This window comes from Synchiropus splendidus, chromosome 10 (genome assembly GCF_027744825.2).
Source record: "Synchiropus splendidus isolate RoL2022-P1 chromosome 10, RoL_Sspl_1.0, whole genome shotgun sequence".
In the NCBI taxonomy this organism is placed as follows: Eukaryota; Metazoa; Chordata; class Actinopteri; order Syngnathiformes; family Callionymidae; genus Synchiropus; species Synchiropus splendidus.
The window spans coordinates 14,187,727-14,205,389 of NC_071343.1; the positions used below are offsets into that span (position 1 = coordinate 14,187,727).

Consider the following 17,663-nt stretch of genomic DNA (forward strand, 5'->3'; position numbering starts at 1 on the left):
ATTTGAAAAAGCCCCGCCTCCATGACTTTCGCACAAACTCAGAGAAGAAAAACAAGTCAGGAATGAGGGCAAACTTTTGAACTGATGGATGTTGCCAACCGACTCGTGGAGGGTACACAAACTTTTTTGGTCTTGAATTACAAAAATAAACAAAATAAGAAGCCGAGATTTGTTTTTTTAACTGGTTAAAAATGAATATATAACCGGCGTATATGGATGTTCCTCTAAAGTACCTAAAAATATTTTCCAGTGAAACCGAGAAAGCAGCTGAATGAGAAAAGCCCATCCATTTAAGGTCAATAGTTTTAGTTCAAGAGCCTACCTTTGAAATTCCCCATTGCATCTGGCCCAGACTCCAGACCCGACTGCGCTCAGCTTGAAGTGCTCAACCGCTATGAAAGCGAAAACAAGTGCTGCCAAACTATGGACGTTCCACATCTGACTGGTTCTTCTACATTTCTGTGTTTGAAACACCAACGTCAGTGACCCACGTGACAGATCAAAACAAAAATGTCCAAGTAAAAAAATAAAAATAAAAATTATGGCTGTCCTTCATTCGGTTTAGTCTGAAATGAAGCAGCTCCCACAGAATAAGGATGACTTCATTGTGGTGTAAACACAGAGGATGGATCATAGTTTTACCTCCCTAATGTGGTCATCACCCAAAAAGCACTCGACCAGGGAGTATTTGGACAAGTCCAAATACAAGTTAGAAAGAAATTGAACACATTTTACAGTCAGAGATAAACCTCCCATTGCTTTTTAAGTCCGGTAATCCCCTGAGTCTGAACCGTTTCAGTCTAACCCCACCCGGACTCGCTCCACGAACACGTGGTTTTGCTCTACTGACCTCAGTCTGTGGCCGCTCCTTGGAGATTATTACACAACCCTTATTTGTGAAGCTCAATGTTCTCAATCCAGAGAAAACAACTACTTTAAAGATCCGGATATCAGCGGGTAGTTACACAGCACACGTGAGGCGCAACATCAAGACAAACTTTTCCCTCCATCTTACTCAAGAGGCAACATACTGTCCGATATGTTGGTAAAATTCAAGGCATGATGACAAAGCCTCTTAGAACAACACTGCGTGACTCATATTTTGAAGCAAAGCTCTGACAATAATGACTGCTGTCGACATCTTGCACAGTCATGGGCACACAGGCATTTATTACATTATATATGACAGGAAAGTAGAGTCATTTCTCTGCTCGATCACTCGTCCTCTTTTCCTTCACTGCTGACTTGACCTTTAAGTTACCATTACAGTCTGACCCCTTCATGTCAGTAGAACTTTCTTCAACCATGAACAGCACTGAAATAAACAAAATAAATCAGAGTTCAATTGGAGTACGAGTCGTCTTCCACAGAGTGGCAGTGACCAGGTCATGTGCAGTTAAATGGAATTAGCTCAACAAAAAAACGATGGCACTCCTGCCGATTGTTCTGATTGGGTAAGTGACTTTAAGGAACTCAACAGAGCTTACCTTTTTTCACCCGAAGAAAGGACAGGATACCCCCATTTTAATTGCAGTGTTCTTAAATCCTGATTGAATTGCAGCTATATACCGCCTTGGGATTTGTAAATCCCAAAAATGTCACTCAACTCATAAGCTTTATCATCGCACAATTCATCGAGGTCAATATAAGCCAAGGCTGGTATTTTAAATTTCCTCGAACGTTCCATCACTTGTCCTTGTGGTTTCATGCCAATGCGACAGTGAGGTTTGGCGTTAGTAACCTGCGCATAGGTTGAGAACAGCACTCTATTAAAAATGCTACAATTAGCAGCTAGATGGCTGTTTAAGTCCCTTTAATTCACTTGAACCCAGTTGTACTTGGCATGTTCAACTCTTTCAAAAACTCCTTAACACACACACACGTCTGCTGTCTCCCGCCAAAGGGCCAACATGTGTAACGGAACAATCGATGCGGGAGGAGCACGTGTGAAGGAGAAAGTTAATGTGTCGCTGCCATCTGGAATACTAAGTGATAAGTTTATTCTGAAAGATCTTGTTAGTGGGTGATTTGGTCACGATGACAGCCGCTCAGGTCCTTTAAGGAGTCATCAGCAGAATCCCAATTTGTACCACACAACCTTGGGTGTGGGGGTTAAATTGAGCTGTATCCCATGTCTCTTTATCAGTTGACTTTAACTATGGACCAGTCTGGACACATTTCCTAGATGCTATTGCAGAAATATTACAAATAATGTCATTAAATAACCCTTTAGTCATATTTTATTCTCGAAATCATTATGCAAACTTCAGTCCTTTCTTTAGTGTGATGAAAATCCTTTTCACAATTCTCTCTCCTAAAATGGTTGTTTTTCATTGCCTTATTGAAGATTTCACTAATACTTAGACCGTTTTAGAATTTGTTGATTTAGAACTGATGCCGGGTTGTAGTATTACCGCTGCCTGTGAGAGTGTGTGCACGATCAGTGAATCCTAATGGGAACAGAAGAGGACGCCGCTACCAATACCAGTGCGATGTCTGTCCAATATCCAACTATTTATTTACACTGCGGTGTTTCGCCGAAGCACCAGCGCAGCGGGAGACCTGCATGTGTTGATGTGAACCCTGGCCGCGTCAGAGAACCTATGAAGACCACTCCATCTAATAAAATAAACACGGATCACAGACTCAGAGTCGACCAATGTCATTATCAAAGGTTCCCAGTATTAAAAATAAGTTTAAACTACAATCGTGAATCAAAGTCCACCAGCGAGTGAGCCGCGGGTTTATCAAATTTATCGTGAGATGCAGAATTTTCATCGTGGAGATTGTGTTTGGCTCTATATTGTGCATAAGTTATCGCCCATCCCTACTTAGGTGTGTTGGGTTTCATTTGCTGCAGGGTTGAGACTGTGAAGGAAGGGTTCCCCGTGAAATAACGCACCATGTGGGAGGAGGAAATGATCAGAGTTGAGTCTTTCCCTCTACTTTCTGTGCCAAAACGTCCCAAGAGAGGGGATGAAATTTAGGGATTGAATCTGATGTTTTCCAATTGCGTAGTCTGCTTTAATTCAATGGTTTTACTGCATGAGCAGAAACGATTGGAAGCCATACGAAGGAAGTGAATGAAGAATTCCACAAAATCCAGAGCTCCAGAACACCAGCAAAATGTAGTCAGCCCTTCCTATTATGAAGGCTTCTTGAACACTGTATTTAAATATACTCAGAACTTCAGAGTTATTTTGCTGACAGTCTGCGAGACAGGTAAACAGACAAAGATTCAAGGGCATAAAATTTGAAACATCTGGCCTTCGGTGTTCAGCCTCTTTACATTGGCAGCTATTATCCCTCAAAAGAGCTGGACTGAATTTAAAAGAAATGGCTTACTATTGGGTGAAATAAAGATATTTAAAACTTGGTCCACAACTGGTGGACTATAGGTGTAGCTGAAAGATAAAGTGAAACTCTTAATGAGTAAGTGCTGCAGTTAACAGGTGAAAAGCTCTTAACTGGTACTGACACACCCGCACGAGAAGGAATGTCCCGTTTTACAAGAAACACAGTGACACATGCACAAACAGTCTATTAATAATTGACTTGAATAAGCTGTTCTGATTCACTCTGTCAGCATGGCAATAGCACAGAATCAGCAGAGTGGCATAGTATATGTATTTATATCTATTTCACTGAGTAGCTGCACCCATGTCCACATCACACCTTTAATACACAAATGTTGCTCCAAAGCAAATACAGAAGGGTACAAACGCAACACACACTCCCAGAGCTGCACTCCGTCAGGATCTGTTTACCTAAAGTTGTCAGCACTCCAAATAACAGAGCTACAGTTTCACTTAAACACTAGGAGTAAACTTTGTTGTACCCTTGCACTGGAAAAAGAATCCACATCAGAGTAAAGCAAAACAGTGGCTCCATTGAGAAAGAAACCAAGTAATAGCAGAATGACTACTATTCATGAGCATATTTTAACAGAGAGACTTTGCCCAGCACCGAATCATGTGTGGGTTTTAAGTTGAGCAGCTGAAACTCTCACGACACAGCAATGCAGTGACAGTCGCTGACGCCTTGTCAAACTTGTGTCATCTGAGTCAAGTCAATCTGCTTTTTAGATTCTTCTGACACACTATAGCACCTATGAGAGGCAAAACCTGGTCTTAAATATCGCAATTTCCAGATCAACATTAAGTTCCATGTCCACAAATGGGAATGAACTTGATAACTGAAGGTGGTTCAAATACGATGGAGGCTAAGGATGAGGCAATCCATTACAGACTTGTTTTGAGCCTTGATTTTTTTCTAGTCTCTCCAAATGGATATCATGGTGAACACATGGAGACATTTCACCTCAACCCAGACTCAGGAATCACATGAGTAATTTGATCTTTACTGCAGGTATAGTGGGAGAGAAAAGTAATGCTTGAAAAATTATGATGAAGCTGTACACGCCCATGACTTTTTCAGGGCTAGTCTCAGGACAAATAGTGAGTGACAAGTTGGACTCAGCATTTACGACACGAGTGTCACAATAAACTAAATGAATTTTAGTAAATTTTTAATCATTGTTAGATAAAAAAAATATGAAAAAAAAAAACATCTGAATAAAAAAAATTAACTTGAATGAAAACATGGTCCCAAAATCGAAATGAAATCATGAGACAATAAAAAAAAAAATCCCACCCCTAATGGTAAGGATAAAACCACTACCTGTCACTTCTGCATAATAAGATTTAGATTTATGTAAATCTCTCTCATCCTTCTTATTCTTGGTGCTGACTTCAGCTGAGTTCTTGTCCTACTAGCAAAAGTCAGTAAGAGTCAGTGGCTCTGCTTGCAACTGTAAAATAAATCAGCAGGGAAGTCCCTTGCAATACCTTGTTGTTGACTAATAGATGGCAGTCGGTCGCTCTTCAGCAGCCTCAGCATCTTGGCCAAAAATAAAGACCAATTCAAGACACAACAGATCACAATCAACATTTTTGTTAGCTAGATTTTGCCAAACCTTTGTACAATTAAATGATTCATACAAACCTAACAAAAATTTGTTACAATGATATTGAAGTAATATATTTTGCTATTTCAGTTTGCACTAAAGACACAAAACTTCCCTGACGTCCTTTTTTTGAAGAGGGAAAGCCTTCAATGATGAGCGAGCACAATGGAATGAGTGTATAAACTAAAATAGCAGGGTTTGGCAATGTCCGGGGTAACTGGTGCATGCAGAGGTGACTGCACTTCAGGTCCTTCCAAGAAGAAAAACAGCTCTTTGATCTGGTGAAAAATGCAAGGAACAAAGTGCAGCATCTGACGGTGTGGTTATGTACTGTTCATAAAGCAAGATTTGCTGTGGTCGGTGACAAATAGTGACTTTTGAAAATACTACATTTCTGGCTCTTTTAATGGTGCATTTCGAGTGACAGGCTTGTAAGTATCTTTGAGAACAAAAAGTCACACCCATTGACTCGTCATTTAGTGGTCACATTCGCAGGTTGTTTATTCGTTTCAAAGCGACTTCAACCACAGAATGTAACCTGACATTGGGGAGATGCCTTCACCTTCTAACTAAATCCAGCCACGCGGGCACATACCACTGCAGCATGACACCTGATCCCAACACCTATTTCAGCTCAAAAGAGCTAACCAGCGACTCAAGAGGTTCAGATTACCCCATCATTTCTATGTATTTGGGTTCCAAAAGACACAATTTCAGTCTCCACTTTTTAAAGCACAGTGATTTTAATTTAAATCTCATTTGTCCAGTGAGTTGATAATAAGCAGCAGTCCCCGGAAGGCAACTGGGTAAAGGAGCAGCTAAGGCCATGTACAAAGCAGTATTAACATCTTTGCAAAATGCTAATCGTCAAAAAGCTAAGTGTCCATCAAAAATGCTGTGCACGAAAAGAAAGTTACACTCATCCCCTCCAGCCAGAATCAACAGCTTCTCCTTCACTGTGCAGCCGTGAAGATCGAACATCCAAAATAAATCCATTTAATACAGTGTTTTTTTCCAAGTAAAGGGCAGCCACTTTGACAATGATTTCCTGAAACTATGCAGTTGCCGTCAAGTGGTTGTCATACAAAAATAAAAAATCCAATTAGTTAAAGAAAAAATCCAATATTATATGTCAGATTAGCAGCAGCAACAATCCACAAGACCAGCTCTCTGGGTGGCTCTCAGTAGATGCCATGAATGGTATCACACAAGCACTGGCTTCTGTACAGTGAAACCGGATTCTCACTCCAACCGTTTCTCCCTCAACACACAACGATAATTTCTCAATTAAATATGTGTTTTCAATTTTCCAATAACTAGAGCGATTGCTATTGACTAGGTGGCGATACATCATGGCAAAATGCTGCTATTGTTATTGACACATAGCATGAATGGTTGCATAAATTAAAGTTAAGGTTGAGGTTCATTTGAAAAATCAATCAATTCACCACATAGCCAGTCGGGGCGCTGTCCATTTGGCCGCATGCAACCAAACAGCACCACTGCAAAGGACCGCTCAGAGAATATGGCTAACTTTCATTCATTATCATGGCTTGACAATGTATATCATATTTTACCCAGGTAAACCTAAGTCCATTTTGGTTTGCAGTAGTTAGAGCCAATTTGTTGTTGCACTACATTTTAGATTTTTTTGCACTATGCACATATATACAAATAATTAAAAAAGAATCCAGTGAATAAGTCATATCCTCTCTGATGAGTCATATCAAAATTTATGTTCAGGCAAGAGAGGCATAAAGTTTATGGATAGAACGTCATCATCACTGAGATTTAAAACGTTGAGATTCGTATATCAATTTGTAACTTCCTCCAGCCTTTCAAGCTCACTTTATATTCTATGAAACATGGAGGGAGCTATAACCGCCACCATAAGCTAACAGCTCCATAAAAACATTCATGTGACACATTTTAGGAAATGCACTTGTTCCGGGGTATGATGGCCTCATAAACCACCCCGGTATACAGCATATCCATCACAAAGCCGCACCGAACGCTTCTCATACTTTACACAGATTTAAGTCATCAATGAAGAACAGAAAATAAAGATCAGATCATTTGGACTGGTGCGAAATTGGCTGACAAACTAAAGCCTTAAAAATATATGCCACAGGTTTGCACCAGAGGCCATTGTCATAGGACTAAGACGGATTCATAATTTATTACAGGATATTTTGCAGATCCTGAAAATCAGTATTTATTTTTAGGTCTTTAGGAAACGTTCATAAAGTTTCGATGCTCAGTTTGAGGTACAACTGGAGAGAGACACGATCATACTGTAAGTCACTGAATCTGGGCTTAGCGACAGAGAAACCGCAGTGGAAAACGGTCCCTTCAGTGCTGCTGCATTGCACAAAGCAGACTCTCACGAGGGGCCGTCTCTCAGACTCAGCATGTCAGACCCATTGAGAGCTATTTTAGCAGACAAAAAAACTATTGTACACCTAATCTCAAAAAGTGCTGACGCGCTTTGTGTTCTGTATTATCTTTAGCAGTCTGGGATCCAACCAAACCATGAAATCTGGGACTCTTGCAGGAATCTATTTACATATCCAGTTAGATCAACAATCATATGGCCGCCACACATGGAAAGGCTTAGTCAAACATCTGAATGAACTCCTCACACACATTTACTACTCTGTGATGTCACTGGACATAATGCACTTTGGAAAAAGGCCAGTGTGTATTTATGGAATCTTCTCACCAGAAACAACAACACAAGCTAGTAATATGAAACAGTCAATCTTGTGTTTTCTGCACCTGTCTGCAAAACAAATTTCCCTTAGGGGGCGATAGATGGACGTTGAACTTCATTCATACGCATTTCTCAGTTTTAAGAATGGAAAACCAACTCAGCACCAATAACGGTGACAAAAAAAAAGCTAGGACATATATTCTTTCAAACTAGGGTCGATAAGAACAGATCATTATGAGAAGGTTGAAGACTGAAAAGCAGCGCTGCATTTGGATGATTGTGACCATCAAGTATTATTATCAACTAGAGTGGAGCAGGGAAGCTGAAGCTGAGGGCCCTCCTCAAGCCAAAACAAAGATACGACATCTGGTTACCATCATTTTCCCCACTCCAAGGCAGCATGCTAACACTTTTTAGAGTTTCAAATGGTGACGTATGTGAGGGACTGGATAACATTTGCCTATCAAATTTCTGCAGAGCTTGCACGGCACAAGATGCTACCATAACAATCATTAAATAAACAGATAATTCACTAAGCTTGACCTTATTCTGAACGATATGCTGGATGAAACAATTACTAACCACTTTGAGAAGCTAGGACTATAAACCAAAAGGTAAGTAGAGTTAAGCCAACTGTGGTTTTAACCTGTTTTTATACAGAAAGAAGCATCTTACTACTATTTATGTTATTAAAACTGTAATGAAAATATTGGGGATTTTGACAACATATAAAACTCTAGGTATTACTGTACATATTGTAGATATGCTTGCATTAAAAAAATGCACAGATTGAAATGGTTGTAATGTGGCACAAAAACACAGTACCATTGTACTGAAAGGCTGAATTACTGTATAATGACACCAGGTCCTTAGCGGTTAATACACATACTGTATATCTATGACCAGCTCATGCAACTACAACACAAATGACAGTCTCATCATATCCATCTTCAACTCAGCTATGACAACTGTTGTGCCACTTTATCTCTGGTTTGTCAAACACAGTACATCACACGAATACCAATAGGTTTGGCATGTTTTTGGTTTAGTCCAAGGTGTCAAAATCAATCATGGAAGGGGTGAAGTTGTGATGTGGCACTCACCCGCCTTTAACTGACTCCTAACTGACTTAATAGAAAATCAGCACCACGTCAGTCTATGTTTAAAGACATACTGTACATCCGTTTCGACATCATTCATCCTCTTCATTCCAGCTTCCAAAACAAACTCTGGTTTACTACTTTACTACTAAGAGGTCTGGAGTCAATGTTGGTACATTTTAGATTTTTTATGGATTTAATTTGCTCTTGTGTGCCACAAAATATGACTTGTTGAGCCAGACCTGGCCCCCAGGCCATGTGTTTGACACCAGTTGTTAGACCACTGACTGAACAAAGCATTTATTGGGCAGTACACCCAACACACTAGCATCACCTCCTTGTCCTGTATTTAAGCACTGAATGCTCCCAGTAATGAGCAATGCTCTATGCACCGGCTTCAAGTCGGTCAGTCAGGCATAGAGTGGAAAAACTTTTCTTTTCTTATGAGGCTGAAAACAACTTTTGATCACAGTGAAAAAAGTAAATCCGACGTGAAGCACAGGGGTGAGGGATAAGCCTGGATTTTAGGCCAGTATTAGGAGAGGACTGCAAACTATTCAGCCGCTGTCACTTCACATTAAAACAGAGCAACGCTGAATGCTTGGCCAAACAATTCCACCCAACACTTGACTGGTCTCAGTGTGCTGAGACACAAGGATGCACCTAATGCCTTTTATCAGTGCACAGCCCAAAATAAAGCCAGGCCTCCGTTGTGATTTCAAAGTCAGTTTGATAAACAACACAGACTTTTGACGAATGCCAATGAAATCCTATCAGCCCGGCGTCTGACAGTAATCATATTAAAGTGGCAAATTTTCAGTGTCAGATACAAGAATGATAAACAATCATTCCCTGCCTCCCAGTGGGAGGGAAGGACAGCACAGTGGCATTTGAGGCAGTCAATGACACAACAGCAGAAGCTCAGATAGTTTTCTTGTACGTCTAAATATGGAGATGAGAGAGAAGAACACTGCAGCTGCTGTTGCCAGGTGGAATAAGACAACTGAAGGAAGGTTTGTTCAGCCGTGCTAACACTGTCAAAACAAAGCGATACGATTCTAGTAAATGGTGGAGAAGATTCATCTTTTATTGTCTCCTGGACCATCACTCTTTCAGCAATCATCTTTCAGATTCCTCTTAAACTTTCAAGGTAGAAGAATGTTGCTAAGTCTCAGTAAGACTAAACTGAAGTTTTTGGTTGTATGGACTAATTTTCACCTCTGCCATGCACTTATTGTCTTAAAATAAATATCTGGAGGCTGCTGCAGATACAGTTTCAGCTCAGATGCCCCTGCTAAACACCAGCTAAATTTCATTACTGCACATTCATATTCAGAGAAAAAACAGTGGGAAGCAAAGCAAAATCTCACATGTGGGTTTCTTCCAAAAGGTTCCAGATGATTTAAAGACAGTCTATGAGGTCATGACATGGTCCAGATAGAGCAATCTGGTTGTCTTTCACCCATCCTCAAGGGTGTGTGTCCTCATTTTGGCTGCAGTAATGTGAATCACGAGGAAGGTAGCTCTGTGACTGTCTGTGTGTCTGTTCCACATAGACTCTTTATTGTGGGGGGAAAAAACCTTTCCTCGAGTTGTGAGACAACACAATAGGTGAATGTTTAAAAGCTATTATTATCTGTTCCGTTTTGTCAAGGGCAAGTTTAAATAAACAATCTTGAGGGTGAATTTGAGAATGTAACTTCATCAGTTAAACTGCGTGATCTCAATCAACCTACTTGATGGGATCACAACCTTGGTGATTACATGCGGTAAAAGGTTAAAATGGGAGTCAATTTTGCTCGCAGCAAAGAGGAGTGTAATGTGCAAACAACACAAACAAAAGTGACAATAGTTGTGACAAAAAAAATCCCACCGTGGTAAGTGGGAAGGAAGGACTGACCTTCCCTCAGATACTGCTATCTTGAGATGACGCACGAGACAGACCCAGAGAACATCATTATCATGACACTGCTGCAGGCGTCAATGACTGGAACGCACACAAACCATACTAAAACTGAGGTTTCACCTGAACAGTGAAACCTTCCTACAAGCTCTCCAACTTGTCCACGGTGCTGAGCGTGACTAACAAGATGCCCTAATGATATTTCGTGGAAGAAATTGTAGAAGAAACAAATCCTAATTCAGAGCGCAAGTGTGAAGAACCATTACAACAGTGCCTTAAAAGCAACATTTATTTCCCAAACTTCTCTATGGACCAAACAATCGCAGCAACTCAAATTCACTTGACACCATACAAGAGCAAACGCAATGTAACTTATGTAAACAAACACATGGCATATTGTACCAAAATATGCTGCCATTTTACTTGTCAACCGTTTCTAAAAAGTATAAATCAATGGGATTTTTTTTTTTAAATTCTGCGCAGCTCTAGCTCAATTTTTTTGTAACATTAAAAAAATCTTACAAGGCTTAATATGTAATTTACATACTTGATGCATGTGAGCAGGCGTGTCAGAGCAGGAATCCGAATAGTTATGTGTGCGTAGTTGATCTGAATAAAAGCAGCCTGGGAATAAAAGCGCCTCGACGATGATGAGAATAGCTTTACTTCACAGCCACAAACATTAAAGCTGAAGAATCGGTGTTCATACACGTGTAATAAAGGGGGTTTATCTTTCAAGGGTCTACTTCTCCGCCTCTTATCGACCTCGCATTCCACGGATTCCCACACTCTAAACTCACCTGCCCTTTCCTTTATTTCAGTTTTTCAACACGTTTCCCAAATGCATCCAATTTCTCCCAGGTGAGCTCCGTAGTCACAGTCGCCGGAAATCTAAGTCTGGGAACGTTAGCTCGCAAAGTTTTCCTGCCAACTGCGGAGGAACGGCTCCATCAAGGGTGCGCGTTGTTGCCATGACTCGGTCCAAAGACACAGATTAGTGAGTTCCGTGTGCCTTCTTTGTGGCTCGGAACCTCCCCGGCGTGAGTTTGGTCTCAAAGAAAGACACTTATTCAGGAGTTTCCAAGTGAAAGTGCGCGCCCTGATGCTCTGTTTCCCCAGCAGGATCCGCAGTTACAGAAGCAGTGTAACACGAGTATTACCTTTGCTGGGACGTTTGAGTCGGTTGAGCTGAGCCTTGGGTCTACATCGAAGCGTCTGACTGGGGTGGTATGATCCCGTCTGCTAGTTCCATGCGTGTGGAAGAGTCGAACTCGCCTCCATGGTGGAGCAGAAACACGACCGCACAGCTCCGCTGCTTCCACGGGCAGCTCAGAATCTGCATGACGTCAGGGGGGATGTGGGAGAAAAGAGGGCACTCCTGATTGGTTGAGAGGGAGACTCATGGGCGTGTCAAGGGTGGGACTCAGTGTTGAACAAACCAATCATAAGCAAGAGGATGATTTCCATGGTTACGCGTTTGTCAACGATTCAGGTAGACCACTAACTATCGATTTAATTCACTAGTATTATACGCATTTTACACCCATGAATGTTATGTGTGATCCCATTGAGGATTTAGACTAAATACTTTTTTTGAACAACTAGAATTGGCAGTGACTTCAGACGCCAACCAACGGATAAGCAAAGGTATGTGGAGGTTTGTTTTGGGAGGGTTGTCAAGACTTGATCTTAGCTCAGAGAGTGAGATTGATCCGTTTGTGACCCGGTGCTAACTGGGTGATTCAAAGAAGTTGAAGCAACCTTTATAAACATCTGTCCTCTCTCAAACTGATTAATAGCGTTAATGAATCCATCTAGTGTGAGACATAATTTTTGTCCTCTATAGGCCACTGTAGTTTGAGATCTCTGTGGGATCAGTACTACTTGCTCGAGCTGCTTGAATCGTGTCTTGAGGAACACGTTTCTTTCGCACTGCGACCCTCGTCTCTGTTTCTTCATCTGTCCACCGTGTGGTTTCGTCCGTTCGTCACTCATTCATCTCTACTGCGCATGCGTAACGACTACGGGTAACACGCATCACGAGCGTCGGTCACCCCTCTTTTGTGTTCAGCGAGACGCACATATTGAACAATCACGCACAACTTTAACAGAAAAAGAGGGTTGAAAGAAAGGAACCGGCTCCAAAACGTGAACGGGCTCCTGTTGTTTACCTCCAAGAATCAGGTCTTCGCCTGTCGTGGCTTTAATATTATTAATTCTTATGGAAATGTGTACAGTTTTGATGCCTCATGAAGCTCGATACTAGTTCTAACTGATATGTGGTTTAAAAAAAATCAGCACATGCTTCACCATTTGTGAACAGTTACAAAATAGTATCAATGTGACCGTACTAAACTCCAAGCACATAAATAATATAAATTTAATCAAAGTGTGGCAGCTTCATTAGATTAGATCAAAATGTGCTTCCAACAAATAGTTATTAAAAATGTGAAATTACACATTGCATCAGTTACTGTGTAGGTGACTCACTAATGCAAAAAAATTAAACTGATTCGTCCTTTAAAAAAATGTTTTTTATACAAGATCAACTCCACTGAAAGTGAAGCTCACAATGAAAATGTCAACTCATTGTCATCATGTTACAGGGAAAATGCTTAAAGGTTGAAAATAGTTGCAAACTTTTGCAATGGCTTACATACATAGCATCACATCAAAGGAAATAATGATGAGTGAAAATAACAAAGTACTTGGTCATTGATAAAGATAGTACTCGAGCATTGCAAAAGCGTCTGTAATCTACTAGCAAATAAAGTTGACAACGATTGAAAATTTTGCCTTCTGTTCATGTTTTACCACTTACACTCAACGATTAATATTACAGATGTTTCTAAAATATTTAGAAGATGAAGCAACCTACCTAAAGCTATCAACCTCTTAGAGGTTGTATCTGTCTACATCCTCCACTCCCATTTTTACTGCTACAATAATGTACACTAGCTTCCATTCTAGCTGAAGAGCCCACTAAATTATACAGGCACTTACATCATCATACTATAACACAGTGTTGTGCTGTTTCCATTTCGCAGCTCCTGACCTTGTGTGTCGTGATTATTCAATGATGAATGGCGGATATCTGCATAACTTTGTCACAAACAACAAGGCAGGAGATGTTGGTAAGTCAATGAAAATTGATTGTGAAACAATCCTGAAGTACTTTTCTGTTAGTTGTGACAAGCCTTTAATGTTTTATAGTTTTTTTTTCTTCCCAAAGCAGCGTTACTTGTTTGTTCACCTGCCTAGTTGAGCCACAGCTGAAGTGTTGCGCGAACAACTGCTGAGCCTTGAATGGTTACCTTGCAATTCATTAGGCAACCATGACACTGTTTTTATTTCCCCTGCTCGAGGAAGCATTCTACACTCCACATCGAAAGTTTCAACCTATTCACAAATCTGAATTCATCTTTTCTTACAGCCAAACTTGCTCTGCGAATGAAATATGGCGTTGGCAGCTCAAAGCATAAACCAGTGGAATATGATAAGCTGCAAGAAAAGCTTAATGCCAAGAGACTGGAGGTTGCTTTGACTGGTGAAAAGGTAATGATTTATTATGGATTATTTATGCATCACTACAATAGTAATTAATAGTCACTGTTGGTAAGAGTCGACCAAAGACTTGAAAAATTCCACCTGCAATGAATTCCTGTTAAATCAGTCAGATAAGTCATGAGCACTGCTACCTCCAACATATAAGCAGCTGAATATACATAACAATGTAATGTAATTTTCTCATAAATTAGGGGGGATTCAGGATTCGATTAAAAAAATTAATCTAGTTCATTAGAGAATTTGTGATTTATTACTCTCAATCTCACTTTAATGGTATAAGAATATTTGCCACAAGAAGCCACATTTTTCAATTTGAATGAATTTGTTATATTACTGAATCAAATGATGGACCCATACATACATTTGAACAACAAAATATTGTTTATTTTGCATCAGTTTGACAATAGCACAATGAATCACGATGGTGGCTATATTCAAGTTTTTATATCACCTTATTGAAACTAAAGCTCTTTTAATGTCTTGAAAATATTTGCATAAGAATTTCAAATACATTCAGAGTAGTGGAAACAAGTGGAACAAGAACAAACAGATTGATTTTGTTTGCTTTTGTTCAGGGATTCCTCCATGTTTGTTGTTGTTGTTATCATCCTAGCTGCCACGTGTCTTGTGCATCAGTATGATCAGTGGATCAGGAACTCCTGCATTTTAACAGTTTGCTCTCCAGACAAACTGTTAAAATGAAATTCAATTAAATTAAATTCTTTTAACATGTTTGTTTGTTGTAATTAACTCATTAAAGTCCCACCACTATCATAAATCTCTCAGAAATTCTTTTAATCCATTCTTTCTTTCTGTTGTTACCGTGGTGTATTGCTATATTGACTCTGGTGCTACAGCTATCATCTTTCCTCATTTTGCACCTGGTAAACCTATTACTTATTCAGAGCCAATGGGAAAAGAATTCTGATCATTAAACCTGTGATGTTATGTCTCAGCATCGCAGCACTGACTCCTATACATCAGAGGTAAACTGCACTTGACAGTCTTAACGCTCCACAAGTATTTGCTCTCCCCGATGCTACTGAGCTCAGGCTCTTTGACCAGCACTGTTTTAATTGCTTAAGTGTAGCAGGAGCCTTTCAGTATCTCACCCACTGCCTGCGGCTCCTTCCAGCCCTGCGCTCTGCTTCGGCCAGATAAGGAACACTGCGCTCATATTCAGGCTCTCTACCGAAAGGTTTATTTTTTTTTCACACCTCTGCCACAGCGATGTGATATACGTAAATAAATGACCGGCAGTCGCCTCAAGCCAGGGATCAGGTTTTCTCTCCAGTAAAAGGCTGGCAGCATTTCTCTGCGACCGTCGTTGACACCTTGACATTCAGACGACAGATTAGTTTGGGCCCTTTGCAGGAACACTATAAAGTTGCATGCAATGAGCGCAGAAACATGCTGATGACAAATTTGTATCTTACGTTTTGCTTTGTTTTTCTTTTAGCTTAAGAGTGATACTATATCATCTAAATTGATCCTCAGGTGTGAGCGTGTGTATGACTGGTTGTTTGTCAGTGTGTGCTCCGCAATTGAACAAGGGTGTCTCGAGGTAGCCGGGGACGCCTCTGATCTTCAGTAACCCCATGTAGGAATTAAACACACTCCCACACACACACACACACGTACTGCCATGTTTTTTGTGTTTGTAACCACAACTAGGTGTGTTTCCAAGAATTGGTCCCCACTGGTGTGCTAAACGGGTTTGTGTGGGGTGATGACATTTTTAGATGCTTTGCGTTGAAGTTTTCAAAACAGAAAATAACATAAAATAACACGACTTAAATGCACTGAAAATAATGGCTACATTCTGAACTAGACCTTTGAACAACATTTTGTCTGGTTCGCCTGCAGTATATTTGACATACCGAACGAGTGTCCTTTTATCTGCGACGAGAGTGCATCCGCTCTTTATGAAGTTTCCTGTAATCAATTATCTGATTCAGTGGCTTGTGTGAAAATACACGGATTGCTTGCAGTGCTACAGCAGCGCTACGAAGGAGCGCCGTTCATCGTGAAAAACAAATTGCCCCAATTAAGATTTCAATCTTTCCTCTGCTCTTCTAATGCCATGCTTCATAAATACCACGCATGTTTCAGCGTGACACCCTGCAGTCTTCGCGGTGCATTCTGCCACACCGTGGATGATACGTTTTAATGAGCTGCAGACCATCAGTGAATACAGAGACTCTGTCACACTGTATATATACTTCATTAAGTGGCGGGTCCGGGGAGTTCCTCATGTCTGGAGCCCATTTCAGAGCTCTTTTTAAGCAGCTTTTTCTCGAGGCTGAGTTTAACTTGGTCGAATATTAATCCTGTGTCTTAAAAATCCTTGTCTTGTAGCTGGAGAAGGCGCGCTGTGAGGCCAAAGCTGCCAAAGAGAGCTCCATTTTACGGGAGCAGAGACAGGTGTGGAGCGCCGAGTGCCCCAAGCTGCAAAAAGCTGAGTAAGTGCAACCTATTACTCCCTGTCATTATCTGCTGCAGTTTTCTTTTGCCGTTATTAAGCCCTGCAACTCTAAGTTCAATCCAGGCCAGGCATGAGCCAGCATGCAGGGAGAGGGACCGAGCCCACGTGCAGGTACCGTCTGAGGGGGCTGGTGTGTCGTAGTAATGACATTGAAAAAGTGCGGAGATAGTGAAGCATCCTGAATGGACAAATACAACCAGCTGCATCATGGAGCTTCGGAGGCAGCTTGGAGCCTCAGTGGTGTCGTGGCTTGTGAAGTGAGAAGGGCAACTCTGGCTCTGGGGCGCACTGTGTTTTGCTGCATAATGACTGAGCCGGAGCCACCCAAGGTTAATGACGTACACAAGAACAAACTTCAGTAATGACGGGGCCTGTCATGAAGAGTGAGCCTCTGAGCCACATGTTGGCGCACACACGCATGTTTCTGGAGTCCATATATGCCGTCTCTTGTTCCCTCTGTTGGCCGGTTTGGATCATGCTCCCGTCGGAGAAAAGATTTACAGGTGTGGTCCCAAAATGTTTTCATTGACAGATAACATCGCCAGGTGAAAAGAAGTCTATTGTTCTGTTAACAGCTTGACAAGAGACTGCAAACTAAAGTCGCAATAGATAACAATGACCTTTGTGTTGTTAATTAAAACAATCTGACTTCAACCTCCCCCCCACCACCCGCCACCCTGCTGAGATCTGTAAATTAAAATAACACATTTTCTGGCTTGTTTTCACTTTATAGATGGGGTGGTGAAGAGGTGAAATTGTGTCTGTGGACAGCAAGAAAAAATATCACTCACTTTTCACTGCCATTATTGTTGTTACTTTTTAATACTACTTGTGAAAATGTGTACAATTTTGATGAAGTTACAGACTATCATACATAAAAACTGGTCGGTTTCTGGAAATACAGACAGAAAGTAATAGAACAGACCGCT

General features: G+C 40.9%; 2 protein-coding genes across 12 annotated transcripts in view; one reads left to right on the forward strand and one right to left on the reverse strand.

Moving 5' to 3' along the window:
- The window catches only part of LOC128766334 (plakophilin-4-like), a 60,558-nt gene extending 48,558 nt beyond the window's left edge, over nucleotides 1-12,000 (reverse strand). The window contains exon 1 of one of the 5 annotated variants that reach the window (XM_053877865.1): nucleotides 11,843-12,000. Coding sequence is in view for 4 of the 5 variants with exons in the window: in XM_053877863.1 (XP_053733838.1) it covers nucleotides 323-338 (16 nt within the window). In the remaining variant the exon portion in view is untranslated. Of the gene's footprint in view, nucleotides 1-322; nucleotides 479-11,842 lie in introns of those variants that run through there. The other 4 variants (XM_053877863.1, XM_053877864.1, XM_053877866.1 and 1 more) reach the window with 4 other exon arrangements.
- The window catches only part of LOC128766336 (coiled-coil domain-containing protein 148-like), a 30,383-nt gene continuing 22,375 nt past the window's right edge, over nucleotides 9,656-17,663 (forward strand). Inside the window, exons 1-6 of one of the 7 annotated variants that reach the window (XM_053877869.1) lie at nucleotides 11,450-11,722; nucleotides 11,805-12,174; nucleotides 12,288-12,329; nucleotides 13,730-13,816; nucleotides 14,116-14,237; nucleotides 16,608-16,711. In XM_053877869.1, the coding sequence (XP_053733844.1) occupies nucleotides 12,084-12,174; nucleotides 12,288-12,329; nucleotides 13,730-13,816; nucleotides 14,116-14,237; nucleotides 16,608-16,711 (446 nt within the window). In that variant the 5' untranslated portion in view covers nucleotides 11,450-11,722; nucleotides 11,805-12,083. The other 6 variants (XM_053877870.1, XM_053877871.1, XM_053877876.1 and 3 more) reach the window with 6 other exon arrangements.